The sequence below is a fragment of the Schistocerca americana genome, chromosome 2 (genome assembly GCF_021461395.2).
Source record: "Schistocerca americana isolate TAMUIC-IGC-003095 chromosome 2, iqSchAmer2.1, whole genome shotgun sequence".
Classification (NCBI taxonomy): domain Eukaryota; kingdom Metazoa; phylum Arthropoda; class Insecta; order Orthoptera; family Acrididae; genus Schistocerca; species Schistocerca americana.
In genome coordinates, this window is record NC_060120.1 from 884,938,668 (window position 1) to 884,965,295 (window position 26,628).

The 26,628-nt window shown below is 43.4% G+C and overlaps 1 protein-coding gene across 1 annotated transcript in view; it reads right to left on the reverse strand.

The window, feature by feature from the left end:
- LOC124594522 (Down syndrome cell adhesion molecule-like protein Dscam2) overlaps positions 1–26,628 on the reverse strand; it is a 363,828-nt gene that overhangs the window by 297,477 nt on the left and 39,723 nt on the right. The window contains exon 5 of the mRNA XM_047132896.1: positions 24,701–25,111. Within this exon, the coding sequence (XP_046988852.1) occupies positions 24,701–25,111 (411 nt within the window). The remainder of the gene's footprint in view (positions 1–24,700; positions 25,112–26,628) is intronic.

A 26,628-nucleotide genomic window follows, 5' to 3' on the forward strand; every position in this document is an offset into this window, starting at 1 on the left:
AAAGACGAAGGTAATGAGAAGTAGTAGAAATGAGAAGAAATGAGAACAGCGAGAAACTTAACATCAGGATTGATGGCCACGAAGTCAATGAAGTTAAGGAATTCTGCTACCTAGGCAGTAAAATTGAAACGCCATCATCATTTAACCATACAGTAAAGCTGCATGCCCTCAGAAAAAAATTACGGCTGTAGTTTCCCCTTGCTTTCAGCCGTTGGCAGTACCAGCACAGCAAGACCGTTTTGGTTAGTGTTACAAGGCCAGATCAGTCAATCATCTAGACTGTTGCCTCTGAAACTACTGAAAAGGCTGCTGCCCTCGTCGGGAACTACACGTTTGGCCTCTCAACAGATACCCCTCCGTTGTGGTTGATCCTATGGTACGGCTATCTTTATTGCTGAGGCACGCAAGCCTCCCGACCTCCCCACCAACGGCAAGGTCCATGGTTCATGGGTGACGAGGGGGGGGGGGGGGGGCGAACACACTAATATAAAGAGAAAAAAAATTAAATTCTCAGGGTCACTTTCTTGGGTATTATTTATTGTTGAGAGGCAAGTGGATCGTTGTTATTCGGAATTTCCCTGGAGTGCTTTAGTATGTGTCAGTGTCAGGTATTACTCAGTCTGTGGCGGGCGGCGTCTCGGATGAAAGCAGGCTTCAGAAATGGGATGTTGTTTGCTTCCAGCGCCTTAGTCAGACGGCGCCTGATTCTCATTCACTGTCGTCCCTCACAAGTATAGTGTGGGGTGAGGTCTTTACTGTGTTTCTAGAACAGTCGAAAAGTCTACATTCTCTGTAGCAGCAAAGGGACACGGTGGCTAAGTAGCTTTATCTCCAGCTCTGGCATTGTCCCATACTCCGATTCTTTGTTTGGCCAATCGAATTATTTCTTTCTAACCTACGTTCCTAATGAGTAACGCTTTTCTGTTCTAAAGTAAAATCACACACTGGCCAAAAACTACTGCGTCTAGAATAAAGCTATAATATTCGTAGTTAACCGATATCTCCAAGAACCGGCAAGTCCCGTGTCCTTTGCATCGCAAAACGTCTGAGGTCCACTCGGTCACAGACGAGCTGCCTGTGCATGATTATGGTTGCAGACCTGCTGGTCAGGCAAACTTACAACGGCTCGCTTCGAAAGTCGCCCGTATTAGCATCGTCTGGCAAGTTGCTTTGCTTCTTTATAGCCTCATGTCACACATCACCTGACTCTGAAGTAATTAAAATTTCACAAGAAGCCCACTATTTTTCTAAGGCATAATGCTTAGTCCTTGATTCACGGTCTCAGTTCCAGTGTTTCCAGCACACTATATCTAGGTACTGTTCTTCATCTTCAGGCTCTCTCAGTCTACAACACAGGGGTTTATTGGTGTCCACCTGAGTGACGTTACTGTTGCGTTTTGGCACAACAGTTCAATTTTCCTCGATAGATGCTCCAAAGTACTCAGTGACTTATCTTTGGATGTCTGACTACGCAATGGTTCAGAGCAAATGTCGTTACTCAGTATCTGTCGTAATCTATGGATAATGCCATCGTTTAAGATAACTGTGTTTGTCATTCCTGTTACAGCTAATTTACAACATATTATAAAAAACTTTACTTAATTTGAGTGAAAATCTAACTAATAATATAGGGAAATGGAAAGTTACAGCTTACAGTTTCACAAGGACACACGAACAATCTTTATTAAAATACCCACCGAATGTTTGTTACATGGAGTGAGACTACACACAAGTGAGCACAGTGTACTGACAGATGTGTGGTTTCACAGAGAATGAGTCAATACAGAGATGTAACTTCTAATGGGCATATTTCTGCCCCTAAGACATTATAACATCGAATGTGGCGTGTCTTGCATGTGAATACAGAGAGTGTCGTTGTTCGTATGTGGAGCGGTGATACAACTTTTTAACGGAGTGGGGCTCGATGTTAATCCCTCACAAAGAAATGATGCTAAAATACAATTACATTACATTAAGTAGTATTCATAGAGGCTAAAAATATTTATGATAAAGATGAAGAAGGGCACAATAATGAATTTAGAGCACGTCGGCAGAAAATTTATTCTGTTACGCTCTGCTGCTTATACGAGGGCAGTTCAACAGGGGTTGTTTTATTCAGCATTGAAATACACCAGGTTATTCCCCAATCTTTTAGCTACACAACACTATTTTTCAACGTAATCTCCATTCAATGCTACGGCCTTACGCCACCTTAAAATGAGGGCCTGTATGCCTGCACGGTACCATTCCACTGGTCAATGTCGGAGCCAACGTCGTACTGCATCAATAACTTCTTCATCATCCGCGTAGTGCCTCCCACGGATTGCGTCCTTCATTGGGCCAAACATATGGAAATCCGACGGTGCGAGATCGGGGCTGTAGGGTGCATGAGGAAGAACAGTCCACTGAAGTTTTGTGAGCTCCTCTCGGGTGCGAAGACTTGTGTGAGGTCTTGCGTTGTCATGAAGAAGGAGAAGTTCGTTGAGATTTTTGCGCCTACGAACACGCAGAAGTCGTTTCTTCAATTTCTGAAGAGTAGCACAACTTCAGAGTTGATCGTTTGACCATGGGGAAGGACATCGAACAGAATAACCCCTTCAGCGTCCCAGAAGACTGTAACCATGACTTTACCGGCTGGGGGTATGGCTTTAAACTTTTTCTTGGTAGGGGAGTGGGTGTGGCGCCACTCCATTGATTGCCGTTTTGTTTCAGGTTCGAAGTGATGAACCCATGTTTCATCGCCTGTAACAATCTTTGACAAGAAATTGTCACCCTCAGCCACATGACGAGCAAGCAATTCCGCACAGATGGTTCTCCTTTGCTCTTTATGGTGTTCGGTTAGACAACGAGGGACCCAGCGGGAACAAACCGTTGAATATCCCAACTGGTGAACAATTGTGACAGCACTACCAACAGAGATGTCAAGTTGGGCACTGAGTTGTCTGATCGTGATCCGTCGATCATCTCGAACGAGTGTTTTCGCACGCTCCGCCATTGCAGGAGTCACAGCTGTGCACGGCCGGCCCGCACGCGGGAGATCAGACAGTCTTGCTTGACCTTGCGGCGATGATGACACACGATTTGCCCAACGACTCGCCGTGCTTTTGTCCACTGCCAGATCACCGACATTCTGCAAACGCCTATGAATATCTGAGATGCCCTGATTTTCCGCCAAATGAAACTCGATCACTGCCCGTTGTTTGCAACGCACATCTGTTACAAACGCCATTTTAACAGCTCCGTACAGCGCTGCCACCTGTCGGAAGCCAATGAAACTATACGAGACGAAGCGGGAATGTTTGAAAATATTCCACAAGAAATTTCCGGTTTTTTCAACCAAAATTGGCCGAGAAAAAAAATGTGTTGCATTACTTATTGAACTGCCCTCGTATATTGCCTGGTTACATACCCGACGGGAGGCCCTAGCCACACGACATTTCATTTCATACATACAAAAAACTAGAAGTGGGGACGGGGCTGAGGTTAGACCGCCCCTGCCGTGACTTTTCAGGACAGTGCCCACAGCATTACGCCATCGATGCCTCAACAAAAATTACAAGGCTTCGTCCTACCACTGGGTCTTTCCCTTCCCTTCTAAACTGTACAGCCCACATCCACTGTAGTGTGAGACTAGCACAACCACCAATGCGTATATGTCAGTATTACGAGGAGTTTTTGATGATAGGAACAATACTCGTAATACTCTCATAGGCGTATTCGCACTGTGTTCTCTGGCATTGTCCTGTATTAAATATCCGTAAGTCTGTTAGTTTTTTAAAAAGGGTTCCCAGTACATTGTTGTCATACCTATCGGAAGGTAACATCAGGAGAGAAAGATTAGCCTAATAATTCTTGTTGCATGAATTGTACACTGTGCTGCAGTTCTGTCATCATGCGGTGACCCCTGAGCTAACTTAACGAGCCTCCAATTTCTCTCGTTTTGAGAGTTCTTACACACCGATAAATGCTGCCACGCTTCATCAGGTTCGTTTAACCTCTCCTACATGTGATACTGCAATAGCCAGTAGCAGTACTTACATTGACCCGACTGCATCTGAATTACTTAGGTGAGCGAGGGGCTTGTTGTAACAGGGGTAAGTAGTAACAGGCTCTTTTCACTAGGATCTTAAACTTTATTAGCGTATTTCTTTGACTCGATTTGACCTATAAACCGCGCCGCATCATGTTGGCATAGCCAGTGTCCCGCCGGCCGGCGCAGTGAGCGGAAGTGCGCACGCGCTTCACTTTTGCCAGGTAATATAAAATTGTACTGTCGTAACATTTTGGTTTGCGTTATTATTATCGACTAATTGCAAACTTTCTATATCTTATTTACATTCAAATTTATCTATCTCTGATAATATGTAACAGTTTTTCAGATTGCTAAATTGTTTAAATAATTATCTTGATAAATTTTAAAAATCATACCATGGGGTTAGTTGTAACAAAATCCCGGGGCTTGTTGTAACGTGTTACAACATGCCCCACGTTATGATGTAGATACCTACTTTTTTTCCTTTCTTCTAGAATGAGGGTGTATAAAAGAAAGTCAGAGCGAGCAACACAACGCCGTGAAGTGTACTAGTTATCGGTAGCTGAAGTTGTAGAAAAAAATGCAGTATTCGGAAAGCTAGTCAGACTTTCGGATTATGTCACGTCTCTCTATATAGATACGTAAAGGAAAAGAAGAATATTGAATGTTTAAGAGTTGGTTATGTTAAGCCTAGACAAGTACTTACTGCAGAAAAAGAGGGTAAAATGGCTTCCTACCTACTCAAGTGCGCCGAAATATATTATGGACTACTTCCTATGGAAGTAAGGAAACTAGCTTACCAATGCGGTGTGCAGCTTAATGTTAAAAACATTCCTCCTTCTTGGCATCAAAATACCATGGCTGGTACTGACTGGTTCCAAAATTTTATGCTCAGAAATCCACAGTTATCATTAAGAACACCAGAAGCGATGTCTTTAAGTCGAGCGACATCGTTCAGTAAGACTAACGGTAATTCATTCTTCGCAATATATCAACGACTTCTCCAAAAATATCAGTTTAATGCTTCTCGAATATAGAACGTTGATGAAACAGGGGTCACAAGGGTTCAAAAATCTAAGAAAATAGTAGCTGCTCGTGGCCAAAAGAAAATTGGAGCTATCACATCGGCTGAGAGGGGAACTCTTATAACAATTGCTCGTGCTTCTAACGCTGCGGGTAATTTTATCCCACCGATGTTCGTTTTCCCAGGCTCAAATATTCTGAAATGTTTATTCGTGGTGGACCTCCAGATTGCATTAGAGCTGGTACTTCCTCTGGATGTATGACAGAAAAAGAATTTATAACGTTTATGGATCATTTTATCAAACACTCCAAACCCACCAAGGAAGAGCCAGTTCTGTTGCTACTTGATAACCATAGCTCACATGTGAATATTGAAGTTGTTGAAAAAGCCAAACAAAATAATGTCATCATGTTATCGTTTCCCCCACACTGCTCCCATAATTTGCAACCTTTAGACGTAGGAGTGTACGGCCCTTTTAAAAATTACATAAATAGGGCAGAGACAGCATGGATACACAACAATCCGGGGAAAACGATGACAATATATGACATCCCAGGTATTGTGAAAGTGTCGTTACCGATTGCCTTAAACCCAGCTAATATTATGAGTGGATTTAAAGGTTCTGGTGTGTGGCCTTTGAATGCTGATAGTTTCCAAGACTACGACTTTGCGCCCTCTTATGTTACTGATCGTCCAGATCCTACACAAGAGCCAGATGTCGTAAATGTCACAGAGCATTTATCATAGAATCTAGAAAATCCAGAACTATTAGATTCTGCCCCTGAATTAAATGTCAGCACCATGGAAATTATAAGCCAAATCGAAACTGCGAACGAACCAACTCCGAGTTGCACCAGTCTACAAAAACCTTTTTCGCCATCGAAGATTAGACCTCTACCAAAGGCGCCACCTAGAAAAACTAATACAAATAGCAGACGCAAAAGAAAATCTACAGTATTGACGGACACTCATGAAATAGAAGCTTTACAAAAATATATGAGGAAAAGATGAAGAAAAAAACAGAAAAAAGATGACAAAATTAAAGGAAAAGGGAAGGGAAAGGCAACGGTAAATTAACAAAACATAAAACCGAGTGGACAGAGCCAAAAAGAAAGATTTTATGTTCAGATTCAGAATCTGAATCAGGAGAGTGGTATTGTCTGGTATGTGGTGACGCTTACACAGATTCGAATAAAGAAAATTTGGTCGAGTGTTGCATTTTTAAGATGTGGGCACATTTAGGATGTGTTACAGGAGACATTATATCTTTTATTTGTATTCATTGTAGCTCAGATCAAGGCTGAATTTAATTATAATGAAACCCACCAAATGTTGATTGGTATATAAGAGCAATACGTTGTTAGATAGATATTAAAAAGAGATAATTACGAAGCATACCTTAGATATAAATAATTTAATTACTTACTGCGATTGAAAAGTGCCATGATGATTATAAGTAGTGTTTAACTAAATAAAACTGTTAATTACTTAATTTTTAGGTGTTGATTACTCAAGTGTATTTAAGTTGATTTTTGATAAGAATTATATAAAACCTACTTCAGGAAGATGTCAATTTTGTTAACAATAAACAAAGAATAAATGATTAGCGGTATTATTGTTGTTTTTTTGTCGTTACTACTTGCCCCGGTAAACGTTACAGCTTGCCCCAAGCACGAGGTAAGTTGTAACACCGCACTTTTTCTAGCAAATAATTGATTGTAAAATTGATTTGGTAGAGGAAGGGTTATAGCATCCATCCATCTTTATTTAGTAGCAATTTCATCATTGGATCTTAAGATATATTAGTTTTCATGAAAACTGTTTCAACAAGCCTCTCGCTCCCCTACTCGAAGTACTTAGGTTTGCTGAAGAGTAAAGCCTCAAAACTTTTATGTGGAAACTCTTAAAGCCTCTTCAAAAAAGAAAAATTTTAACACTCTAAATCCTTATTCTTTATGGTTACATATATATCTCTCAACAAATTCACCCTAGTGACGGACATATTTTCCGCGGCGAGAGACCAGTTCGTTGATACCATCACTGTAGAACTTTTGACTTTGGTTATCGAGCACTTCAGCGCTTTCAAAGTGAAGTCCTCTAATGTGGCCTTTAAGTTCTGGAAAAAAGATGAAACTCGGATAGGGCTAAGTCGATACTGTATGGAGGATGATCGACGACAGTGAACCCAGGTCTTGAGCTGGTTGCAGATGTTGAAGCGCTCGCACGTGTTCTGGTACTGTAATACTGAAGGAGACCTCGTGTGTGGTCTCTCATTGTCATGCAGAAGGGGTGGGTGCTCCATGCGAGGATGAACCCTTAGAGTTCGTACCATTCACTTTTCTCAGTGTCTCTCACGCTATGTTACACACAGACACCTTACTCTTCTCTCGGAGCCGTCTAAGGGCAGAGGCTTGTAACTTTCGTCAGAGAAGGGGGAAAGTCTACCGAGTGATATGCTTGAGATGCAATATTTGAACCGATATTAAGTACAGAGTAATAAGTTCGTAGACGTTACATCTCGTATTACTCATAAGTGAAAACAGATTGCCGAGAAATGCTGTCCGCAGCTTAGCAGTTTCAAGAATTAATCGATCATTCTCCAGCTGAGTGTCCGAAGTTTTGGAATACACTGTCGGAATAAAACGTAAGGCAACATTCCGGATCTGAGTCCTGGACCGGCAAAAGTTTCAATGTCATTGATTTTCTAAACAGCATACACTCGAAATGTGTAAACCGGCTAGTTTCTATAACTCTCCTGCAGAATGTCTAGGTAACACGTAAGTAGCTCTTTAATTGACGAGAACACGTTATTTCATGTTTTATACTCGTTTACCTATCAGGTTCAGTAGGGCCATAGAACAAAAGCTACTTGGTCATGGAACTAGCCAGTATATAACTTACAGAATATTACTTAGAAAAATTACAATGAAATTAATTAAAGAAGTAATAAAAAACGAAAAAACTACGAGAGACTATACAAATAGATAAGACATCACGAGGCTGCGTTGACCCGGTTCCAGTCCTCCCACCGAGGAAAAATTCGTTGGTTGCAGCGGGAACAGAATATCGGTCTTCCAAAGGGTAGTCAGAAGCACTGACCATTCTGTCACTGAGGCAGACTTTAATGTATTACTGCATGCTCTAGCGTTTAATACTTTTAAATACTCCGTATGGTGACATTTTACCTAGCCGAATGTGGCAGCGTGAGGTTTCCAGCTCCCGAAACTTCCACACGGGTTAGATTAGGTGTTTCCAGCCTTTGTGGTCGCTGTCTGGCTGTGTGGCACACAAGCAGAGAGTTTGTTGCGAAATTTTGTTTTGTTAAGAAGGTTTTTGTTGGGGTCATCAGTCCTGTAACTGGCTTCAAGATGCCCGCGATGAGTTACACTTCACTGTCAGCCTCTTCATATCAGAGTAGTAGTATCAAAAAATGTCCTCAGTTACTTGTTGGATCTATTCCAGAATCAATCTGACACTACAGATATTATCGTTTACAGTTTGTTCAAGTAGCATGAAGTTATTCCATGATGTCTTAACACCTCATATCCCCTTCTTCTCATCTCTTCTCCTTGTCAGCGTTCTTTACATATTCCCGTCCTCTACGATTCTGTAGAGAACTTCATTTCTTATCACCGAACTCAGTTTTCTACATTCCTCTACCTCACCACACCTCAAACGCTTCAGTTCCCCTCTTTTCCCTTTTACCCAAGGTCCATACAATGCCGTGCTTCAGTCGCATATTCTCAGACATCTCTCCCTCAAATACACTATAATACATATTTTAGCTGGCAATGTCCTCTTTGCCTGTGCTACTCTGCTTTTTATGTCTTCTTTGCTTCGTACGCCAGGTGTTCTTTTGCTTCAGAGGTATCAGAATTCCATCAATTCATCTAAATAGTTGTCTCTAATTTTGCTGTAAAGATATTCGCTTACCTCATTTCTGCTACGCATCATTACATTTCCCTTTCTTCCGTTTAGCTTCAATCGATATTCCGCACTCATTAGACTGTTAAGTCCCTGGATCAGGTTCTGTAATTATTCACCTTTCAGAATTTAATACCAATGAATTTTACATTTTGACATGGGTTGTAATAACTTCGAGCTAGTTGGCACAAGTCAGTGACTGTGATGACGGGCTACTGTCAGTATTTCGAGCGATGGTGAAAATTTTGAGCACTGGTTGGTTTACTCTTCCAATCTGTTAAAACAAGAGTAAGACCATCCTGGATACCTGTCAGTTTCAGGGTAGTCTCTGACTAGTTTGATTGCCTAATTCAGTTTTGTGATGGAGAGACAGGTTATTCTTAATACGAGTAAACTGTGACGATTACGTTTAGTAGAAAATACGCTTACACTTCGGTAGTTGCTTATATGAACACACACTGACTTGTCTCAGACAGTGATGTCCGCATTGAGGTAACTTCTCGTAGTTACAGAGTAACTACTCTTAATGGAACACTATGAGTTTCGCTGTCACTGTCATTGTTACTGGGCCCGAACGAAAGTAAAACTGATGGTGTTCTGTTAAGAGTAATTACTTTATAACAATGACTACTGAAACTCCGCCATTGCCGGTCCCAAGCCCGGATCCTCATCTTACAAGTGATGAGGGAGGAGGAGGGGGAGGAGTAACAACCTCGTAAAAAAACCTGGGTTCATCTGGCTCCGGATGGTAGCACCGTGTGAGGGCCCCTGCGTAGGGTTACGGGTGAAAACCGGTCAACGGTCTCATAGGCGGATGAGGAATTTTTAACTCCCAACGGCTGAGAGAGCGGAGGAACCAAAAATCTATCACTGCAAGCGTCTGTACCCAGATTGGGCGGCTTGTGGGCAGCGTCTGTTCCTCATGTTAGAGGCAGCTGTTTCAAGAAAACCTTCTAACGCTAACAACGTTAGTCGTATTCCATGTAGGTTACGCAAGTAATCTCCCCAACTTTGAAGAATTTCAACAGTTACAATCTTAACGCATGATGGAAATGTCTTTCAATAACGAAACTACCCCAGGTGGCCAATCCACCGTCGGCAACGACGCAAGCAGACCCATGGATTCTGGGGAGTCTGCAACACCATGCAAATCCAACAAGATTAAACCCAGAAAAATCTTCAACATAGCAACTCTCAACGTAAACTCCCTTCTCAAAGTGGGAAAACTTAAGCACCTTACAGACCAGTTACACACGCAAGACATACAAATTGTGGCGCTACAAGAAACTCGCTTCACTGATGAAAACACATTTGAATCAAACAAATTCAGAATATTTAAAGGAAAACCTGGAAAAATTGTAATGAATAAATGCCCTCAGCTTGGCACAGCTTTTGCTGTAAACACAAAAATTCTGAACTCTGTCGAACATTTTTTGTCAACATCATCGAGAACATCTTTCCTCACTTTTCGATGTGCAAATAAAAAATACACATTAATCAATGTTCACGCTCCCACAAATGACAACAATAATGCTAAAAACAGATGAATTCTGGGAAAACCTTAAGGATCATATATCAGAAATCTCAGAAAACAATGCAAAAATACTTCTACGAGATTTTAACGCTCAGATTGGAAAAGAAAAGAAATTCCGCGATATTGTCGGCAACTTTCCCGCACACAATCGAAACGACAAAAATGGAGAAAGGTTAATTATGCTCTGTAAGCAGTTTAAACTCAAGCTAATGTCAACACGTTTTAAACATCTTCCCAGAAAACAAAAAACCTGGGTATCTCCGATAAAGAGTATGGGAGAACTTCAAATAGATCACGTTGTCATCTCCTCCAAATGTGAAAAAGAAATATTGAACACACGTGTCCGAAAATCTCTAAACCTCGACTCCGATCACTATCTCACGAAAATAAAAACTAAACTGATCCCACAAAACAAACAGAAAAGCAGAAACGGTGAATATAAAAACAGAAATAAAATAAATTTTGATCTTACAACCCTGAGAAATTACAACCTTAAGTCCAACTCTAACCTCAAGGATTTTCAGAAAAAACTAAAGACGTTCTCCCCTTCACAAAACCTCCAAGAATTTCAGAACAACTTGACTGAGGCAACAGAAACAACCTTTCCAAAAAAGAGCAAACCGAGACACCCGTGGTGGGACAGCAACTGTAATGAAGTTCTGCACTAAAGACTTAAAGCCTGGAAAAAGTGGAACTCACATAAAACTGAAAACAACTTTGATGAATTTAAGCAAGCCAGAAAGAATGCCTCGAAAACTATTCGCAACACCAAGAGACAATATGAAAAACAACAACTGGACTCAATCGAAGAGAATTTCAAGAAATGCAACACGGCAGCTTGGTACAAAACATTCAACCAGAAACTCCGAGGATACCAGTCCCCTTGCCTAAACCGTATGAGAAATAATAAGACTCTCGCCACCAACAATACTGAAAACTGTGAAATCCTGGCTGAATATTTTGAGACACTCTTAAACTGCCAAACACCCATCCAGACTCTCAGTTTTATGCTACCAGAAACGTTACCAGCACATTGAACACCTCCGACACGAGAGGAAATCGCAAACATAATCAAAAATCTCAAAAACAGGAAAGCATGTGGAGACGACACAATTACAGCAGAAATGCTCAATCTTGGGGGAGAAACATCAGTAGAAGCACTACACAAAGAACTTGAACAAGTATGGGAAATCAAGAAAATCCCAAGTCACTGGAAAACTGCCCTAATTCACCCTTTGTTTAAAAAAGGTGACAAAACGGTTCTTAACAACTATCGTGGAATATCGTTTCTCCCAGTCCCATACAAAATTCTATCAAAAGCCCTGCTCAATCGTGTATCACCAATTATAGAGGGAAAACTTGGAGAATATCAAGCTGGCTTCAGACCAGGAAGATCCTGCACCGAACAAATTTTTAACCTCAAAACAACAATGAACTACACAATGGAAAAAAGAACACATTGACACCGGTGTGTCAGACCCACCATACTTGCTCCGGACACTGCGAGAGGGCTGTACAAGCAATGATCACACGCACGGCACAGCGGACACACCAGGAACCGCGGTGTTGGCCGTCGAATGGCGCTAGCTGCGCGGCATTTGTGCACCGCCGCCGTCAGTGTCAGCCAGTTTGCCGTGGCATACGGAGCTCCATCGCAGTCTTTAACACTGGTAGCATGCCGCGACAGCTTGGACGTGAACCGTATGTGCAGTTGACGGACTTTGAGCGAGGGCGTATAGTGGGCATGCGGGAGGCCGGGTGGACGTACCGCCGAATTGCTCAACACGTGGGGCGTGAGGTCTCCACAGTACATCGATGTTGTCGCCAGTAGTCGGCGGAAGGTGCACGTTCCCGTCGACCTGGGACCGGACCGCAGCGACGCACGGATGCACGCCAAGACCGTAGGATCCTACGCAGTGCCGTAGGGGACCGCACCGCCACTTCCCAGCAAATTAGGGACACTATTGCTCCTGGGGTATCGGCGAGGACCATTCGCAACCGTCTCCATGAAGCTGGGCTACGGTCCCGCACACCGTTAGGCCGTCTTCCGCTCACGCCCCAACATCGTGCAGCCCGCCTCCAGTGGTGTCGCGACAGGCGTGAATGGAGGGACGAATGGAGACGTGTCGTCTTCAGCGATGAGAGTCGCTTCTGCCTTGGTGCCAATGGTGGTCGTATGCGTGTTTGGCGCCGTGCAGGTGAGCGCCACAATCAGGACTGCATACGACCGAGGCACACAGGGCCAACACCCGGCATCATGGTGTGGGGAGCGATCTCCTACACTGGCCGTACACCACTGGTGATCGTCGAGGGGACACTGAATAGTGCACGATACATCCAAACCGTCATCGAACCCATCGTTCTACCATTCCTAGACCGGCAAGGGAACTTGCTGTTCCAACAGGACAATGCACGTCCGCATGTATCCCGTGCCACCCAACGTGCTCTAGAAGGTGTAAGTCAACTACCCTGGCCAGCAAGATCTCCGGATCTGTCCCCCATTGAGCATGTTTGGGACTGGATGAAGCGTCGTCTCACGCGGTCTGCACGTCCAGCACGAACGCTGGTCCAACTGAGGCGCCAGGTGGAAATGGCATGGCAAGCCGTTCCACAGGACTACATCCAGCATCTCTACGATCGTCTCCATGGGAGAATAGCAGCCTGCATTGCTGCGAAAGGTGGATATACACTGTACTAGTGCCGACATTGTGCATGCTCTGTTGCCTGTGTCTATGTGCCTGTGGTTCTGTCAGTGTGATCAAGTGATGTATCTGACCCCGGGAATGTGTCAATAAAGTTTCCCCTTCCTGGGACAATGAATTCACGGTGTTCTTATTTCAATTTCCAGGAGTGTATTTATCTACAAGAAGCAAGAAATATTTCATAACATTCATTGATTTCAAAAAAGCTTATGACTCAATCGATAGGGACACACTCATCAAAACACTTCGCGAATATGAAATAGATGAAACAACAATTACCATAATCAAAGAAACATTAACAAATACAACATCAAAAGTAAAATTCCAAGGAGAAATTTCACGGCATTTCGAGGTCAAAACCGGCGTCAGACAAGGAGATGCGCTGTCCCCGGTACTCTTAAACTGTGTTCTGGATAAAGTCATAGCAGAATGGAGAACACTCAAGCAAAAACATGGAGTTGAGAAAGTCCAAACTGGAGGGAAGTGCTACAAAGCCATTGAAACCAACTGTTTTGCCTTCGCTGACGATTTCGCCTGTTTAGCTTACACACAAAAGGACACTATAAAACAAATAGAATTACTTAAAGAAACTGCTGAAAAAGCAGGCTTGCAAATTCCAGTTGAAAAGACAGAAATCATTACAAATATCAAAAATCCACCAAAGAAAATAACTACGAAATACGGGAAAATACAGGTATCTAAACATTTTAAATATCTTGGTGAACTAATTCAGCCTGTGGCAAAAGGTCATCCAGCCTGCAGGGCTAGAATACAAAAACTAGAGACAGCAACTCACTACTGCAGACAAATGTATTCAAAAAAAATGTATATCCAAAAACATTAATCTCAGACACTACCAGACTGTCATTAGACCGCAGATACTATATGCATCAGAATCACTGGCAAATTTTACATACGCAGAACAGATAGAAAATCCTGAAAGAAGAATTGTGAGGACAATTCTTGGACACAGGAAAATAACAGATGATCAAGGCAAGCCTGTATACAGACTAAAAAGCAACAAAGAAGTGTATACGAAGTGCAGCAAAATTACAGACGAAATTAGAAAAACAAGATGCTCCTTTTATGCTCACATCATGAGGATGAACCCGAATGGGCTTACAAAACAAATATTTTCGTACATCGCAAATCTAAAAAATAAAAATTTACGGTTTATCAACACAGAAAGAGATCTAAAAGAAATGGACATAGATCAGGAAACAATATTTAACAGAAACCTTTTTAGAAAAAAAAAAACTGAATTCATTCACGGGTTTCGGTGTGAAAATTAAGAAGACTTGTGGAACTAAATGGTCTGAAGAGAGAAAAGCCGCCTTCAGCGCAAGAATGAAAGAAGTGTGGACTGAGAGAAAGAAGACTTCCCAGAAGCGCAAGAAATAACTGTTTTCACGGTCTTTAACGGCCAAATTTGTATAATAATAATAATGACAACTGATCTGAAGACGGGGAGTCACTGCCCGAAGCCAATCAACCAGAAATGATAAAAATAGCGATTGACAAACAGGAAACAGTTGTATTTTCTACAAATAAAGGTCGTAGATAACTACCTACCGATAAGTGCGTCCAGTTCCCTCGCGGCCTTGGAACTGCCCCTGCAACCGTTAATCTTTCCTCTGGAAGCCACGTGTTGAGGTTGCCGACTACCCTATTAGCTAAACTATTTTTATTACGTTCCATGTTTTCTGCAGTAACACTTATATCTTGATTGATGCATAGGGTGTTTTAGGAGGAATAGTAAATATTTTATGAAACAGAGGTGTAGACTAATTCAAATAAAACATTCTACATTACATGTGTCCAGTTTGTGTTGATTACATAGACACAGGTGGCTACACATTAAGTTTGCTTTTCATGTGTTGGTACTCCAGTTTCTATGAGTTTACTTATAGATTGCCATTTTTATTTCAAAGTATGAAGTTGATATTGAGGAAATCTAATCAAAATTTAAAAAATAAATTAGATCGTTAAAAATGGTCATATTATGTACCTCTTCTAGCCTCTGACTGGTTAGTTTTTGAGAACAGAGACTGCGTAACGGCCTGACATAAACGTATAGCCTTAGTCTGAAGTAAACAAGCACTGAGAAAGAGTGCATGGTGCGAGAATGTTTTTATTCAATTCCAGTCATGTGCGATTATTCTCAAAGTGCTTGTAATTACGAATAATATGCAGGCTAGCAAGACTGTTACTGTGATCAAATAAAGTATTATTGCATCCAAAAAAACTGTTTAAACACACATTCCCAATAGCCGAGCAGCCCATGAAACTTCTTTCGATCCTTGTTATAGTCAAGTGCTATCGACGAACCAAAGGTCGTATGAGATATATTCTTTGAAAGGGACTCAACTAAAGAAGAACAAGGTTAGTGGCTATAACACTGACGACATGTGCTTGTGGGATACATGTCCGTATGTAATGCCCACGTGAAATGTTTCGCTGTTAGAACCATTGCACATCATCACAGTTTCGGTAGTAATAATGAGTTATTATAAATTTATGAGAATCATCTTCTAATTTAATCATTTGGCTTTGTTCAACATGTTCTGCGAACAGTAAGCAAAATCCTACTTCTGCGAAAGTGAAATTTAACTAAATTTGAATTAATCATGATTCATGCACTCATCAGAGATTCAATGCCTAGTTTAACATACACGGCAGATTTACTAACGCTATCATTTCTTTAGCTTCTAGCAGTGAATGTGAAGGTGGGAGAATTGTCATAATATTTATTGTTGTCAGGGGACGAATGTGATATTAAACTCTACATTTAAATACACTCTACAAATTACTGCAAAAGAAAATTGGAGTTTTAACGCACTGAAAATAGTTATTAGAATCTGAACTTTACAATGATATACTCTACGATGAGGATTGAGAATTACATCTCTATGCTGGCAAAGTTGCTAAATGAGGTAGAATTGCTTAATAAACCCACATTTGACTCCGTGAACTAATTTGCCATCTGACTATAATGATCACAGTGACTGCCTGCAACAAGAACCTACGAATCTGAGGAGGCGACTGAAGAGGATGAGAAGCTGAAACCTATCTGGAACGTGAGCTGCAATAGTATTGATTGTCATAATACGCTCGAGCTGTAAGTGATGCTTACAATAATTGACAATGTAATATGAGCAGAGTGGAGACAGTGCAGCTCCCGGTCTGAAATTTGCTACGCTCGGGCAGTACAGGACTCGGTCAGTCGAGATCGGACGCATCTGCTACTTGAGAGTAGATCTGCAACGCCTCCCAGCGTCTCCTGTAAGTGACGCGTCCGCAGCACCTATTTCCTAAGTCTTCAAAAAGCAGGTAGCTCCTTCTTTCTGCCAACGAAACGCATCCACCAATTCTACCGAGCGAGGTGGAGCAGTGGTTAGCACACTGGACTCGCATTCGGGAGGACGACAGTTCAATCCCGCGTCCGGCGATCCTGATTTAGGTTTTCCGTGATTTTCCTAAATCGCTCCAGGCAAATGCCGGGATGGTTCCTTTGAAAGGGCACGGCCGACTTCCTTCCCCATCCTTCCCTAATCCGATGAGACCGATGACCTTACTGTTTGGTCTCTTCCCCCAAACAACAAAATCCACCCATACTGTCAAGCACCAGTGCTTCTTTGACAAAATAACACACCAAAAATGGCCAAACGTCAACAGGTCGATGAATTGAATATCTACCCTCTTCTCTAAAAAAAACTTTTCAGTAAATGTTACATCCTCCTCCTGTCTCCCATAAGTCTAACCCCTCGTCCAAGTCGTGGGAGATGGGCAACGGCACAAAGTAGGGGACTGCCTATAGGGGCGATGTACAGCGGGGACTTCGTGTGCCCCAGGACCGCTACGGTAGCTGGGAAGGCCCTATGGGAACCCAGAAACGTGACGGCTAACGGGGCTCTGGTGAAGCTGCGATAGGCCTAGCTAGCCAATAGTGGATAAATCAACTGCTTTCAAAAAGGGAACATGCCTCGGATCACGGAACGGATTTAAAGGAAACCGACCAAGCAATGGAAAAAGATTACGAGATGGTTTACGACTGGGCACCTTAAACGTAAGGACTCTAACTGGGAAGTTAGAAGAAATTGTAGAAATGATGGAAAGGAGGAAATTGGACATCTTGGGACTTGCTGAGACTAGGTGGAGAGGAATTGGTGAAAAACCACTAAGTAAAGGATGTAAACTGTACTGGATAGGGAATGAGAGGGGAAGAAATGGAGTGGCAATAGTGGTCAGAGAGGGTCTGCAGGAGGAGGTGGGAGGTATCAATGATCGAATGATAAAAGCCAGAGTACGAGTGAAAGGAAAAAGCATTGAAATCATCCAAGCATATGCCCCACAGGTGGGGTGTACAAAAAAGGAGAAGGAGGAATTTGAAGATGACATGCAAAAGCAGCTAAATGGAGGTAATCAGATTATAACAGGGGACCTCAATGCACATGTTGGCACAGACAGGAAAGGATTCGAGGAGATAATGGGACCAGAGGGCTGGGGGAACGGAAATAGAGAAGGAAAATTGTTGCTGGAATTCTGCAAGAGGAATGGGCTGGCGATCGCAAATTCCTGGTACAAGAAGAGAAGTAGCCACAAAATAACTTGGTACAGTGGAGACTGGTCCCAAACTTCAGTAGTAGACTACGTACTAGTGGATAGGCAGATGATGAGCAGCCTCACAGATGTTAAGGTCATTCCATCTGAGGCCTTAGACAGTGACCATCGGCTGGGGGTAGCCACCCTGACAGAGAAAAAAGATAGGAGGGCAACAGACATACAGGAGAAAAGGTTGAAGACATGGATGCTGAAAGAGGATGAACGGAGGACCCAGTACCAGACACTGATAAGGAAGAAGCTGCCAAAGGAAGATCAGAGAACAGTGGAAGAAGAATGGGGAGATTTTAAGAGGGCTCTAGTTGAGGCAGCTGAGACTGTGTGCGGCAGAACTAGCACAAAGAGGAGAAGTAAGGAAACCCCATGGTAGAACAACATATGTAAAGAGGCAGTACTTCGAAAGAACAAAGCCTTCAGAGAATGATTCCAGACCCGAACAGAGGAAGCTAGGGTAAAATATAAGGGAAGCAAGAAAGCGGCACAGACCATAGTAAGGGCGGAGAAGAAGAAGTGGATGGAAAAATGGACAAGAATGTTAGAAGAGGACAGTGAAGGGAACAAAAAAGTACTTTACACCATGGTAAGAAATAAGAGGAACGACAGAAGCGAGTGCCTGAGGATCATGGATAATAATGGAAGAGTTGTGGAGGAAATGCATGAGCTCAAAAAGATTTGGAAGAAGTACTTTGAAGATCCGTTGAATGCCGTCAAGCGGGTAACTAACAGCGATGGAGAGCCTATGGCAGCAGACGATTATAATAGTGGGGAAATTGATGATCTAACTTGGAATGAAGTGGAAGAAGCCATAAAGAGGATGAAAGGGGGCAAGGCACCAGGTTGGGACGAAGTAACAGTGGATATGATACGAGCAGCAGGAGAAGTAGGAACCCAGTGGCTATACAGAGTGCTGAGGGTGGTGTGGAAGGAGAACAGAATTCCTGAGGATTGGAAGAAAGGAATTATAGTCCCGATCTCCAAGAAAGGGGATAGAAGGAGATGTGAGAACTACAGAGGAATCACCCTGCTATTCCACTGTGGAAAAATCTGTGAAAAGATCCTGGAGAAGAGAATGAGAAGCAGTATTGAAAGTAGACTGCAAGAGGAGCAGTATGGTTTCAGACCGGGAAGATCAACAACGGACCTCATATTTGCGGTAAGGCAACTGCAGGAGAGGCACTATGAGTTCGGGAAGGACTTAATCATGGCCTTTTTAGATATTGAGATGGCGTATGACAGTGTCTATAGGGACAAGCTCTGGGATGTGCTGAACGCAAAAGGGATAGATGAAGAGATAACACGAAAAGTTTGAAAAATGTATGAGGGAAGTGAGAGTTGTGTGAAAGTGGGGAGGGAACGTACTGCATGGTTCAAGCCGGAAAATGGGCTGCGACAGGGAAGTGCACTTTCGCCTTTATTGTTTATTATTGTTATGGATGAAATCCTACAGCAAGTATCAGATGCAATTGGAGATCATAAAAGGAAAGCAGTGCTTTTTGCCGATGACCTGATGTTATGGGGAAATTGCGATAAGGAGGTGCAAGAGCAGTTAGATGTATGGGAGGCAACGGCAGCACAATATGGAATGCATTTCTCTGCAAAGAAAAGTGAAATAATTGTCACAACAAGGAAGAAGAGTAGGCCAAATGTGGATATAACTTGTGGAGGGGAAAAACTACAAGTGGTTGAGAACTTCAAGTACCTGGGAAGCATGATTGAAAGTAAGGGGGGAAACGTAATGGAAATAAATGAAAGGTGCAGAAAAGCAGGGCAGTTCTTCAAATGCATTAGGGGGCTTATTTGGAGCAAGGAGGTGCCACAGAAATCCAAGGGAATTATATACCGAACCTACTTTGTCCCCATATTGGCATACGGAAGTGAGACATGGGTAATGCACAAAAGCGACAAAAGTAGAATACAAGCTAGTGAAATGAAGTTCCAGAGGAGCAGGTTGAGTGTAACAAGACGTGACAGATTGCGAAATGTGTATGTGAGGGAAAGACTAAAGGAGGAACCAGTACTGGACAGGATAGAAAAATCAAGACTGCAGTGGTATGGACACATGAAGAGAATGGATGAGGGAAGAATTCCAAAGAGGATGTTTGATCTGCAACTGGAGGGGAAGAGGCCCAGGGGAAGACCAAGAGATAGATGGGTGAAGGGAGTTAAGGAATGTGTGACGAGAAGAGGAGAGAACTGGACGAAGGTGGAAGAGGGGGATTGGTGGAAAGACGGAACACGATGGAGAGGCTTGTGTTCCCGACAGACCCAGCCAGTGGCTGGAAACTGTCCAAGATGATGATGATGTTACGTCCTCCTGGCGTCGCTTCCAACACATCAGCTGGTGCTCATTCAGATATCAGCTAGCCTCTCCTGTGAAAATGTAAAAAACTGTCCATGAGCATAGTCGTCATGTTTGCTGCAGCTACCGAACGTTAAGGAGGTCAGAGTTGTTTTGTCATGTTTTTAGGAAAGTCAGGAATTGCTTATCTGCTCTAGTATCTCTTTAAGCAATCTCCTAGCGCCTACCACTCACTCACCGTGTTCTGCCTTCTGGAACGGAGGCTTTTTTTCTTTATCTCGGTTGTTCCTCTAACCATGCTACAAACTGGACAATGGACCCTTCACCTGCTCACCGTTCTGCAAAACGACTTTCACCGTGCAACATGTCGAGAATGCTACTCCCGCACTTTTTTCCCTATGTTTTCATGCCCACAGATTCCATGGATCGTTACACAGGATCCTGCTACATGTCGCCTGTTCAATATTCGGAGCAGTCTTCACTTCCAAAGGTGGCTCATAAAGCAAACTGATATACCGAGTACTGTGTTAGAATTTTTTTTTTTTTGAGTCATCCCTCTTCTAACTAGTTTGATGAGGCCCGCAACGAATTCCTCTACTGTGCCAACCTCTTCATCTCAAAGTAGCACTTGCATCCTGCGTCGTTAATTATTTGCTGGTTGTATTCCTTTACAATTTTTGCACTCTACAACTCCTTCTAGTAACATGGAAGTCATTCCCTCATGTCTTAACATATGTACTATCATCCTTGTCACATTTTTTTCCACATATTCCTTTCCTCTCCGATTTTGCGCAGAACGTTTCTCTGTAACACCACTTCTCATTACTTTCATCTTTCTTCGATTTACTCTCAATCCATATTATTAGACAGTTCACCCCATTCAAAAGATCCTGCAAATTCTTCTTCACTTTCACTGCGGATAGCAATGTGATCAGCCAATATTATCACCGATATCCATTCACTTTGAATTTTAATTCCACTTTTGAACCTGTCTTCCTCATAGTTTACCTTTACTTTTTTCAAAATTCGAACATCTTGGATCATTTGACATTGTGGAACGATTTTGTCAGGTCGACAAATCCTATTAACGCGTCTTGACTTTTCTTTGATCTAGCTTCCATTATCAAGCACAACTTTAGAATTGCCTCTCTGATGCATTTGCCTTTCCGGAAACTAAAGTGATCGTCATCTAACATATCATCAAATTTCTTCTCCATTCTTATGTATATTATTCTTGTCAGCAACTTGGATGCATGAGCTGTGAAGCTGATTGCGCGATAATTCTCGCACTTGTCAGCTATTTCAGTGTTCGGGATTGTGTGGATAATATTTTTCTGAAAGTCAGATGGTGTGTCGCCAGGCTCACACATTTTACACACCAACGTGAATAGTCTTTTTGTTGCCACTTCAGCTAATTATTTTAGAAATTCTGATGGAATTTTATCTATCCCTTCTGCCTCATTTGATCTTAAATTCTCTAGAGCTCTCTTAAATTCAGATTATAATACTTACTCCACTATCTCTCCTAAATTGACTCCTGTTTCATCTTCTATCACATCAGGCAAATCGCCCCCCTCATAGAGGCCTTCAATGTACTGTTTCCGCCTATCCGCTCTCTCCTCGGTATTTAACAGTGGAATTCCCGTTGCACTCTTAATGCTACCACCCATGCTTTTAATTCCACCGAAGGTTGTTTTGACTTTCCTATATGCTGAGTCAGGCCTTACGACAATCATTTCTTTTTCGGTTTCTTCACATTTTTCAGGCTGCCGTTTTGTCTTAGCTTCCCTGCACTTCCCATTTACTTCATACCTCAGCAACTTGTATTTCTGTATTCGTGAATTTCCCTGAACAATTTTTACTTTCTTCTTTCGTCGATCAGCTGAATGTTTCGGAAGAAATACAGAGAGTTATGAAGAGGCAGTGAAATCAGCTCATACATGAACTGTGATAACATTACTCCTGTTGAGCTCCCCTCCAGGTTAATAAAAGTGAACAACTAAAAAGAGGCGAGCTGAAGAGGTTGTCAAATTACAAATATCAATGACCATTGAGAACCATCAAAGTTGTACTGATACATATTTATTGTTTCATGGCTGATTTAGTTTATTACGACACTATCAGTTTGCTAAATCCAGGGTAATCCCTGTATTGTGACATAAGACGTCCAATCCAATAAAGATTTGTTACTTCGTAATATTGGCACATAGTGAAACTGGTCATGACATTATAAATATCTATTAATACCACCGTGATACTTCTCATCAATCACTAATATTCCAATCAACGAGCTGTGGAGTTCAATATGATCAAAATTATTTCCTTATGTGGGTATTTGTTTGGATCACATTCCAGAAGCTGTATCGCTGTAACCAATAAAATTGTTGGACACATAAAATGAAATTTTTTATTGAATTTGTTGACACTACTTTCCCTGAAATATTGGTACTTTCTCTGAAACGCCTTGTACGAGGCGTATTCCGAAAGTAAGGTCCGATCGGTCGCGAAATGGATACCACTGTGAAAATCTGATAAAGCTTTCCATACGTGTGTTTGACAGTGTCTCTAGTATTCCCATTGATCGCATCACGTCTGCCTTTTCAGTTCTGAGAGCATCGTGAGCACGTAAAGATGACTAGAAAACAGTGCCTCCCGCCAAGTCTGAGTGCTAGTGAGAGATTTCGCGTTATTTGATGTATCCCACATGGCACAACTGTCATGCATTTCCTCATTCATGACAGTCCTCGGCCGCTCTCTGCAGAGGCAATGAGGTCGCCAATGCCGCATTTTCGTTGGAAAGTGTTTGATTGTCCTCCATACAGTGCGGATTTTCATCTCTGCTTACATGAATCGCTATGAACTCAGTGTTTTGGCACATCCAACGAACTGCAGTTCAGTGTAGAGAATCGGCGAAAAGTGCAGGCGGCTGTGCTCTATGACGAGCGTGTTGGAATGTTGGTACAACGCTACGAGAAATGCCTCAGACGGAGCACCGACTGTGTAGAGACGTTGCTGGAAGGTGTGGCTAATTATTGCACATAAAACACTTTTGACCGCGACCGATCGGACCTTACTTCCGGAATACGCCTCGTATATAAGGATAAGCAACTGACTAAAAACAGGTAACCTGGTGAGTATAATGTACACTACTGGAAATTAACACTGCTACACCGTGAAGTCCTACAGACGCAAAATTTAACCGACAGGAAGAAGATGCTGTGATACGCAAATGATTAGCTTTTCAGAGCAATCACACAAGGTTGGCGCCGGTGGCGACAGCTACAACGTGCTGACATGACGAAAGGTTCCAACCGATTTCTCATACACAAACAGCAGGTGATCGGCGTTGCATGGTGAAACGTTGTCGTGATGCCTCGTGTAAGGAGGAGAAATGCGTAGCTTCACGTTTCCGACTTTGATAAAGGTCGAATCGCGGTTTATCGTATCGCGACATTGCTGCCCGCGTTGCTCGAGATCCAATGACTGTTAGCAGAACATGGAATGGGTGGGTTCATGAGAGTGATACGGAACGCCGTGCTGGATCCCAACGGTCTCGTATTACTAGCAGTCGAGATGACAGGCATCTTATCCGCATGGCTGTAGCGGATAGTGCAGCCACGTCTCGATCCCTGAGTGAACAGATGGGGACGTTTGCAAGACAACAACCATCTGCACGAGCAGTTCGACGACTTTTGCAGCAGCATGGACTATCCGTTCAGAGACCATGACTGCGGTTGCCCTTGACGCTGCATCACAGACGGGAGCGCCTGCGATGGTCTATTCAACGACCAACCTGGGTGCTCTAATGGCAAAACGTCATTTTTTCGGATGAATCCAAGTTCTGTTTACAGCATCATGATGGTCGCATCCGTGTTTGGCGACATCGCAGTGAACGCACATTGGAAGCGTGTATTCGTCATCGCCATACTTGCGTATCACGAGGCGTGGGGTGCCATTGGCTACACGTCTCGGTCACTTCTTGGTCGCATTGACGGCACTTTGAACAGTGGACGTTTCATTTCAGATGTGTTACGACCCGTAGCTCTGCCCTTCATTCGATCCCTGCGAAACCCTACATGTCAGCAGGATAATGGACGACCGCATGTGGCAGGTCCTGTACGGGCCTTTCTGGATACTGAAAATGTTCGACTGCTGCCCTGGCCAGCACATTCTCCAGATCTCTCACCAATTGAAAACGTCTGGTCAATGGAGGCCGACCAACTGGCTCGTCACAATACGCCAGTCACTACTCTTGATGAACTGTGGTATCGTGTTGAAGCTGCATGGGCAACTGTACCTGTACGCGCCATCCAAGCTTTGTTTGACTTAATGCCCAGGCGTATCAGGGCCGTTATTACGGCCACATGTGGTTGTTATGGGTACTGATTTCTCAGGATCTATGCACCCAAATTGCGTGAAAATGTAATCACATGTCAGTTCTAGTATAATATATTTGTCCAATGAATACCCGTTTATCACCTGCATTTCTTCTTGGTGTAGCAATTTTAATGGCCAGTAGTGTTTGAATAGTGTGATGGAAACGTGACACAGCTGTGAGACTGACCGTCGCGCTCCCAGCGGATCTGCGTGACGGGGAAGCCTGCGACGCGGCAGGTGAAGTGCGCCGTGGCGCCGGCGGCGACGCGCCGGTCGGCCATGGGCCGGACGTGCGGCGGCCCGGCGACGTGCAGGCGGGCGCGGTGCGACGCGCTGCCCGCCGCGCTGGCCGCCACGCACTCGTACAGGCCGGCGTCGCGTGGCCGCGCGCGCTCCACGCGCACAGTGGACACCACCACGGCGCTGCTGCTGGGCTCCTCCTCCTCTGCGTCCGGAGGCTGCGCCGGCAGCGGCTCCCCGTCCAGCAGCCACGAGAGGTGGGGCCGCGGCCAGCCCGCCGCCTCGCACGTGGCCCGCCACGACGCGCCCGGACGCACAGTCGCGCCGGAGAAGGTGCGCACCAGCACCGGCGGCCACTCTGGAACAACCCGCCACTCGCCAACGTCCACGCTCGAAATTGCGGTCTCTTAGATCATCTTCGCTATCACATCCGGAGGAGAATTTGCGGGTCCCTAGCGGATAGGATCAACGCGATTTTTTTTCGTTAGCTCGTAGCGTATTTTCCTCAAGAGTCTTAGTAGCACGCCTGTAATAACCCCAGCTCCCCCCCACCCCCCGATTCCTTAGGCAATAGTACTTGCACGTATAACACGGCTCCAAACGTCTGCTTACTTTACATAGGAGGTGATGTGTAACGTATTTGACGTTTGCACTTCAAACCTTTATCGATGAAGACACTAGACCCTAATAACACACCAACACAAAAATACGACGCACTGCGAAGGAACTATGCTAATGGGATGGAAATCGCTATATGTGATGTACATTTACGCACGAAAAAATGATTACAATTTCCGAATTTTTGCAAAAACAGACGTAATGTCTGATGGGATAACAGCAATCAGTGATTTTATAATGTTACTTATAATCCGTCTTGATTGAAAATTTTTTTATTCATATGACCGGTTTCTGTTCATTCAGAGCCATCTTCATATCTGATATTTCAGTTACAGGAGTAACCCGTCCAAATCCAGCAACTTTCACATGTTACGCAGCATGTGAAAGTTGCTGGATTGGACGGGTTATTCCTGTAACTGAAATACCAGATCTGAACATGGTTCTGAATGAACAGAAACCGGTCATATGAATAAAAAAAATTGCAATGAAGACGGATTATAAGTAACATTATAATTTCGGAAATATTGGATCATTTATTCGAGAGAAAGTGCTTCACAATTTGAATAAATCAGTAACACGTTGCTCCACCTATGGCTCTTACGGAAGCAGTTATTCGGCTTTCCGTTGATGGATAGAGATGCTGGATGTCCTCCTGAGGGATATCGTGCCAAATCCTGTCGAACTGACGCGTTATTTCGACAGAATCCCGAGATGGTTGGAGGGCCCTGCCCATAACAGTCCAAAAGTTCTGGGTTGGGTTTAGATCTGGAGACTTTGCTGGCGTAGGTAGGGCTGGCAATCACAAAGAACGTAGAGTGGGTAAGAATTATCTTGCTGAGATGTAACTCTAGGACGAGTTGCCATGAAGGGCAACAAAACGGAGTGTAGAATATCGTCGACGTACCAGCTGTGCTGTAAGGGTGCAGCGGACGAGACCACCAAATGGATCTTGCTACGAAATGAAACGGCACCTGAGATCATCACTCCTCATTGTCGCGTCCTATGTAGGGCGACACCTCGACTGGTACCCCAGCGCCGTCTGTGATGACTCCAGGCACGTCTTCGCTTGTTACCGGGGCTCAGTTAGAAGTGGGACTCATCATTCAAGTAAAAGAGATTCCAGGCCGAATGACCCTAACACCATTGTAAACGGGCTTTTTGATATAGAGAGATCAACGATAGCCGGCGTAAGGGGCACCCTATGGTCATCCCCTTTTCTGTGACTCACCTATCAATAGTCTTTGTGGTCACTGTATT